This window comes from Octodon degus, unplaced genomic scaffold (genome assembly GCF_000260255.1).
Source record: "Octodon degus isolate 3935 unplaced genomic scaffold, OctDeg1.0 scaffold00019, whole genome shotgun sequence".
Lineage (NCBI taxonomy): Eukaryota > Metazoa > Chordata > Mammalia > Rodentia > Octodontidae > Octodon > Octodon degus.
Window position 1 is genome coordinate 8,359,267 of NW_004524595.1, and position 8,092 is coordinate 8,367,358.

An 8,092-nucleotide genomic window follows, 5' to 3' on the forward strand; every position below is an offset into this window, starting at 1 on the left:
CTGAGCCATCTCTCCAGCCCTCATGTATCATTTTTAAATACTACTATTTGCTCAGCAAGTGAGGGATTAATACAACTGCCCTGGCTCCTGCCTGGCAGAGGAGAGTTGTTACAGAACAGTTTAGGCCCTGCAGGGTGTAGGCTGCGCCAAAGTCAAGGGTAGTGGACCCAGAGGAGAAAGCGCCCTGGACACTGGCTGTGCACTTGACCTGGCTGCTGCTGGGTAAGTAGGATGCTGTCGGGCAGAGATGATGAGCAGCCTCTCAGCAGGTGGCACTGCCTGAGGAGAGGCACTGAGCAGCCAGGCACTGGGCAGTTAGGTCCAGTGCAGTAGCAGATGAGGCCGTCATCTTCTTAGAGTAGACTCAGAGCTGAGGTGCAGTTCATTGGTACAGAATGCTCTTAGCAGGCAGAAGACCCTGGGTTTGATCCCCAGCACCAAAGAGAAAAAAGTATCAAGAGGGACTGTGAGAGTCTCCTGCTTAGTATTATCCTGGGCACCCTACATTCTCAAAGAAGGAATTAATGTGACTTGTCTGTCTCTGCCTCAGCCCGCTCTCAGAAGACTTCAGGCATTGGACGTCTGATGGTGCATGTCATTGAAGCGACAGAGTTAAAAGCCTGCAAACCCAATGGTGAGTGCCTACATCAGCACAGGGGGTAATGCCCCACACTTGGCTAGTGACCCTTCTGAATGCTGGATGCTGGGATACTTTCTAAAACTCTGGTGCCACTAAAATTGTGGCAAGCTATATTTTATTAGATCAGTGTCATCTCCAGTTCCCCAGGGAGTACTGGTCCCTGCCTTCTCAAGTGTTTCTTCGTAGCAAAGCACTCAGCAGTTTGCACTGGCACTCACCTGGCTCGTGGGGTGGGGGAAGTGCCGGAGCTGGAGCTCACAATTGCCCCAGGAGTCACACTGGGAACGCAGATGGCATTGCCCCACCACATGTGGATGTGGCTCCTGCTGCAGTGGCCCATTGTAAAGCAACATGGTAGGTCCTGCTTCTGCTCAAGGATGGCCCTTTTAGTCATTCATTTGACCTACCATGCTATGTGTCTGTGGTTTGTTACTGTTCAGGAAAGAGCAATCCGTACTGTGAAGTCAGCATGGGCTCCCAGAGCTATACCACCAGAACCCTCCAGGACACTCTAAACCCCAAGTGGAATTTCAACTGCCAGTTCTTTATCAAGGATCTGTACCAAGATGTGCTATGTCTCACCATGTTTGACAGAGACCAGTTTTCTCCAGATGGTAAGTGTAGCTTGGGTGGGAGCCTTAAAGGTGTCCCCTGTTGTCTAGACTTCATCTGGATCCAAGGTGCTTGGCTACAGGTAGTGGAACAGAGCCATACTGGCAGCATGTTGGATGCCATTCCCTAGGGAGGGAACAGCTTTAGATGTATTTCAGATCTCTGACCCCAGTCACTCCACACACTGTGCTAAAAGAATAGAACACTGATCTCAGAAAAGACCGGAAGTCCATGTAGGCAGCTGCTCTGAAGCAAATATGTTGTCGTTGTGCACACATCTACTCACAGTCCAGCCACCCCTAAGGCAGAAGTTACTTGCTTTATATTTGGATGTTGTCTTAGTTACTTTTCCTATCGCTGAAACAAAATACCCAACACCCAAATTTAAAGGAGGAAAGGTTTACTGTAGCTCATAGTAGACATTTCAGTCCATAATTGGCTTGCTCCAAGGCAGAGTGACATGGCAGAGGGGCATTGCAGAGGAGAAACAGCTCATGGTGTAGCAGGGCAGGCAGAAGGCAGCAAGCAGTGAAGTAGCAAGTGCCAACAGCAGCCCTCTTTCTGTTCCTTATGGTCTCACAGGCTACCCACCCTTAGGACGAGTAGCACTCACATGAAGGTGGGATCTCCCTTAATCCTAGCATTGCACCATGAATCCCAGCATCACACACCCTAGATCCAGCGTCTTCTATAAAGCCTCACCTGTGACCACATAGGACTTTGGGGGGGCATCTAGATACAAGTCATAATGTTTTATGAATGTTTCACACCTTTCTCCTGACTTTATAAAACAACTTTATAAAAAACAAAAATTTGACTCTCATCTGATGTTTATTTGCCAGATTTCCTGGGCCGTACTGAAATTCCACTGGCAAAAATTCGAACAGAACAAGAAAGCAAAGGCCCTACCACCCGCCGACTCCTGCTGCATGAGGTTGCCACAGGGGAGGTCTGGGTCCGATTTGACCTGCAGCTTTTTGAACAAAAAACTCTCCCATAGGGGACCTGAGGGCAGCGCCAGAGGATCCGCACCAGGGCTGGGGCTGCGAGCATCACGGCTTCATCCATCACAAAGCCACACACGCCGGGCGTATATCTTATTGCACACTAAAGCACTAGCAATCTATGCAAACATGACCTTTCCTATAAAACCCCACAGCGCAGTGCCTTGTACTAGTGTTAACAGTTCCACTGGGTTTCGATGCATGGTTTCCATTTTCAGGGCTATAAAAGTATTATGTGGAAATAAGGCATCGGACCACCAGATGTTACCGCTTGGCAAATGTGTCCACCGTGGAGTGGCTTGGTGACGCTGGGACCATCCCACACCATGTGACCTCCGCCAGTCCCAGCACTCAGGAGGCAAGGGGCCGGGATGACATGCTGCGGTGCGGTGCTCACACAGCCTGATGATGAATAGCGTCTACTTGTGCACTGAAAACCACCAGAAACTTGATCACTTTATTCCTGACTAGGTTTATCATTCTCTGCTAAGACAATATAGTTTTAAATATAAGAGGGAAAGCTTGATATACCTTAAATACTGTGAACTCTAATAATGTGGGAAATATTTTTCAACTTTAATTTTCTGAACTATAAATTATTTATGTAAATTCCTTGTTTTGCATACTTCATAGGACATGCATCTGGAAGCTTTGTCATTGCCAATATGTACAGAAAGAGAATAAAAATGTAAGTTTATGAATGTAACTTCTTTCAAATCTTGACTTTGTGAAATGTTCTGAAAAGCTCATATGATCTTTCTGATAGAGTGGGAAGGACCCGAGAGAGGGCAGGAGCCAGAAACCCAAGGCCACAGCCCAGCTCTGCCATTACTTGTGTGGCGGCTTTATTGACTCCATTGTGTTCCTGGAGCTCTGTTTCTCCATTGGCTGGAATGGGTGACTGCCATGGGAGCCACACCTGGTGCTCTTGAGTCCCTGTTGGCTGAGTGGAGGTGAAACCTCAGTGGTCACTCAGGAGAAAGGGAGACGTTCAGGATCGGGGCTGCTAAGCAGGTCCTTCACCCTCCAGCTATAGAATTCCTGACTTTCCTGCTGTCCCTGGACCCCTCAGCCACACCCACACCTTACTCAGCTGTTTGACTCCTGAGTTTTAGAACATGAAGTTGTTTTGTTTTGTTTTTATTTGTTTTGTTTTGTGAGACAGGATCTGATTGTATAGCTCAGGCTGATCTTCAACTCGTTATGTACCCATCTGACACCCTTAGCAGGTGTCCATGAAGGTGCACCCTGGGACACGACCTTGAGCTCCTCTCAGCAGCAGCCACTGGAGGATAACAGTGCCTTCTGGTTTGGCTCTTCAATGAATACAAAACACCTCACACAGCTCTTGCTTCACAATGAAGCTCACTAGACAATAAATGGTATTATTGGGATATTTCTTGCAATAGCTCTCCATTTCTGGAGAGGGAAAACACACCGGCAGTGTTTAAATTGCTATAAGACGGCAGACTGAAGCTAACTACAGTAAAAAACTGATGGTGGCCTGGCCGCCTCCCGCAGGGATGCCAGGTGCTTCCCCAGGACCTCTGCTGTCATCGCTCTTCTTTCCACAGGTGGCAGTCCCCGTCTGTGTCGGTGATCCCCAGGTGCCCATGATTGGGGTCTCTGCTGTTGGGCCCCTAAAACCTATGGACAGGAGAGAGGGCTGAGGGAGGTGTAGGGTGAGAAGGCTCACAGGAACAGGGGACCCTACAGACCCTCCCCAGGCAGGTGGCCTCATGAGCTGGGACCCCTGTCAGCAGGTTCCCAGCCAGCTCTGTTGCCCCACTTTTTCACTGTTTCTACAATACTCACCTGAGGCTTTCTGGTCTTCAACTCCATATACCTTTTCATGCCTCATGAGCTGGGACCCCTGTCAGCAGGTTCCCAGCCAGCTCTGTTGCCCCACTTTTTCACTGTTTCTACAATACTCACCTGAGGCTTTCCGGTCTTCAACTCCATATACCTTTTCATGGGATGGCAGAGACAACTAGTTATCCCCAGAGGGTTCCCCTGCAGTGTGTTCAGGCAGCCAGGAACTACTTTTCCCTGGCATCCTACAGTCAGGGATACTCAGTGATTGTGTCCCAGCCCACAGGACACCAGAGGTAACACACACTACCTCCGGGATGGGCCCACACACAGGAGAGGACTCATCTGGGCCACTTTCCTTCCCCATCATGAGGAATGAGTTCTTAGGAAGCCAATGTTGAAGGTGGCAAAGGCCAGCAGAGAGGCTTAGAAGAGGGACTTCCTGCTGACCTGCCCAATACTGGCCCATGGGCAAAAAATAAATCTCGGTTTAAGCCATTATCTACTTTGTGGTGACAGGAAGGAGCTTTCCTACCACAGCAGCAGTAACCCACAGTCACACTGAGATCAGAAATAAACAAGAGGGGCTGCATCAAATGAGAAACATTTTGCACGGCAAAGGCAACAAAAAACTGAAAAGATAGCCTACATTTATTATACATGTAAAACATGCACTAATAAAAAATTTAAAAGCCTAGACACTGGGAGAAAATATTTGCAAACTTAATTCAATAAAGGGTTAATAAATACATAACTCCTAGCAAGAAAACTAACCCAATTCAAAACTGGGGAAAAGTCTGAATAGTTACCTTTTCAAAGACACACAAATGGTCAGCAGGTATATGAAAAGATGCTCAGCATCACTAATTACCAGAGAAATGCAAATCAAGACCACAGTAAGCCACCAAGCTGCATGCTAGGGCACATGTCACACAGCCAACCCGGGAGAAAGCCCATGACCTGGAGGAAGACTTCCCCACCACACCCCAGAGCTACCACTGCATGCCCAGGGAGGACCCCTGGACTGACAGGACAACGCATACCAGGGTCTCCTGCTGAGGTCTCCTCAGCACAAGACAATAGAGGTGACAACCCACTCAGCCACCTGACGAATGGAGAGACCAATCCCTAGGCAGAGTTTCGCTTCAGGACTGCAGTGTTTCACTTCAGGACTCACCCTATCGGAGACTGAGTGAGTGAGTCCTTGGGTCATATGCTTGGAGAGGAGAGAGCTAAGTAGGAATCTCCTGGAATCCCTTGGGAGACTCAGGCTCAGACGGAGGAGTTCACAGAGCTATATTCTGTTGAGGGAGGCCAGGCTCAGAGGGGAAAGGCCAGAGGAAGTGGCCCTGAGAGAGAGGGTAGTCAGGTGGGATCTTCGCCCTCTGGCACAGTCACCTACACTCAACACAACCTAGTGGGCTGAAGCATTACCTGCTAATACACAGGTGGTCTGTCTGCACTAAAAATCAGTCTTCCTAGTTCTGGACAAAGAACTCCAGGGGTGGTTCTTAGGGTTTGGCAATGCTTACTTGTCACATGATGCCAGTGATGCCACTGAATTTACTACTATAGTCAAGGTAACATGGTAGTATAACAACTGGCTTTCTCTTAGTGGCAATATCTGGAGTTCCAGGGGATCAAAATCAATAAAAAAGGGATTTACATTCACACAGGTCATGAGATAGCAAGACAAGAGAAGGCTCCCACAGTCTCCCAACTCTCCCAAGATACAGCATGGGGGCATAAACAGAGGAAAGCAAATACTACATAGAAGAACTCTACAAAGAAGGCATCAGCCTGTCTGGCAAGCACAAGGTCCTGAGTTCAATTCCCAGTACCAAAAAAAAGAGTTTATGGAAGGGATGAATAAAGTAGCACAAGCTCAAAGAGGAAACAAAAAATTTACAGGATTATCACTCAATATACCCCAGATGAATTCAAGGAAAATTAGTAAAAATTAGATAACCTGACCAAAATGGCTCATATTATGGATGACAGATTCAACAAGGATATAGAATGCTCAAAAATGGGCCGGCGAGATAGCTGAGCAGACTAAGCACCTGCTTAGGCAAGCACAGGGACTGGGGTTTGATCTCCCACCATCCGGCACACTAAGCCAGACACAGAGTCCAGGCATGGTGGTGCACACCTGTAATCCCAGTACTCCAGGGTTAGCTGTGTGGCACTACTAGTCCAAGCTGTGCAGTGAGACCCTGTACCAAATACATTAAAAATAAAATGCTTAAAAAGATACCAGGCAGAAATAAAAATTAAAAATACATAGAATTCATAAATTGCTGAAATGACAAATGCAAATAGTGTCTATAATTGAGGACAAAATGGTAAATTGTCAAGTTTGGGGAGATAGCTCGGTGGTCTAAGTGCCTGCCTGGCAAACTCAAGGACCTGGGTTTGATCCCCAGTACTGAATGCTCTGCCAGCCCCAGATCCCTGGGCATACCAGGCTGGCCACTGAAACTGGGTGTGGTGCTGCATCCCTGTATTCAACAATCTGGCTTTGAATCTATAATCCTTATTTTTTTTTATTATTATTATTATTATTTTTTGGTGGAACTGGGGATCGAACTCAGGCCCTTGCGCTTGCCAGGCAAGCACTCATCCCACTGAGCCATCTCCCCATCTCTTGCATCCCTGTATTTGCAGTGATGGGGAGACTGAGACAGGAGGATCACTATGACTCCAAACTGCATAGCAAGACTTTACCAAAATAAATAAATAAAGATTTTTTTAAAAAAATAAAATTTAGGGCCAGGGAGATGGCTTAGTGGAGTAAGCGCTTCCCTGGCAAGCGCAAGCACCTGAGTTCAATCCCTGGTTCTGCAAAAAATAAATAAAATAAATAAATAAATAAAATTTAAAAAATGGTAAATTATACAGAAGTACTCAAGCTATAAAAGAAAAAATAAGAGAACAAGAAAAGACCACCCAGCAACTACCAGATGACACTAAGACCCACCTAAGGCTAATTGGAATTCAAGAAAACCTAGAAGACAGCACAGATAGTTATTAATAAGTTTACATAAATCATAACAGAAAACTTCCCAAATATGAGGAAAGAGTTCAACATGCAGGGAAGTGAGATTTATAGGATACCAAACAATTATGACAAAAAAAGAGGCTCACCAATTGATATCCTTTTTAAATTGCCAGATATCTAACAGGAAAAAAATTTTCTAAGCAGAGAAAAACAAAAAATCACATGTAAAGGTAAACCCATTAGAATTACAGTAGACTTCTCAACACAAGCCTTAAAGAGCAAAAGAGCATAGAGTGAAGTATTTCAAGTCCTAAGAGCAAATAACGTCCAACCTAGACTCATCTACCCACAAAGCTTGCTTCAAAATACGTGAAGAAATAAGGATATTTCATGAAAAAGACCAGCTCAAGAGATTTATGACTGCTCAACTCTGGAGCTTGTAGTCATTGCCTGTCCTGCTTGGATTCCTGGAGCCCTGTCCTTGTCACCTGAGTCTGCACGTGGCCTGACATGTGAGTGAGACGACCCAGGGCCCGCCAGATCCTGAAGAGACCCAGAGCACAAGCGCAGCGTTGTGAGTGAGAGGACCCAGGCCTCTGGATTCTGAATTGACCCAGAGCACAGGACCAGTGTGTGAATGAGACCGCCTGGGGCCCACTGTATCCTCATTTGACCCAGAGTGCAGGCCCAGCGCAGAAACCTTCAGCAGAACTCCCTGCAAAGAGGCTAGAGGAAAGACCCACCCAGCAGATTCAGGAGCAGAACATCTTGCCAGAGTGACACAAAGGGTTCAACTCTAACCACTGCAGCAGAAAGAAGTGAAACACAGCAGCCAGATCCAAACAACACCCACCTGGAGGAATCAGAACTTCATAGATCCGGACTGGTGCTAAGGTAATAACTCTATTTAAGCTCTACACCAAAGGTCAGAAGACAGGTATACAAAATGACAAAGAGAAGGAACAAAATGCAGTCTCAGGCCCCGAGTCCACCCAGTACAAATGCAGAAGACACTAGCATTGA

General features: G+C 46.7%; 2 protein-coding genes across 2 annotated transcripts in view; one reads left to right on the forward strand and one right to left on the reverse strand.

Moving 5' to 3' along the window:
• The window catches only part of Itsn2 (intersectin 2), a 167,042-nt gene extending 164,080 nt beyond the window's left edge, over positions 1–2,962 (forward strand). The window contains exons 38-40 of the mRNA XM_012513845.2: positions 551–634; positions 1,081–1,254; positions 2,095–2,962. Coding sequence (XP_012369299.2) covers positions 551–634; positions 1,081–1,254; positions 2,095–2,252 — 416 coding nt within the window. The 3' untranslated portion in view covers positions 2,253–2,962. The remainder of the gene's footprint in view (positions 1–550; positions 635–1,080; positions 1,255–2,094) is intronic.
• A 743-nt stretch (positions 2,963–3,705) lies between these two features.
• LOC101577244 (protein FAM228A) overlaps positions 3,706–8,092 on the reverse strand; it is a 55,675-nt gene continuing 51,288 nt past the window's right edge. The window contains 1 exon segment of the mRNA XM_023710867.1: positions 3,706–3,903. Coding sequence (XP_023566635.1) covers positions 3,733–3,903 — 171 coding nt within the window. The 3' untranslated portion in view covers positions 3,706–3,732.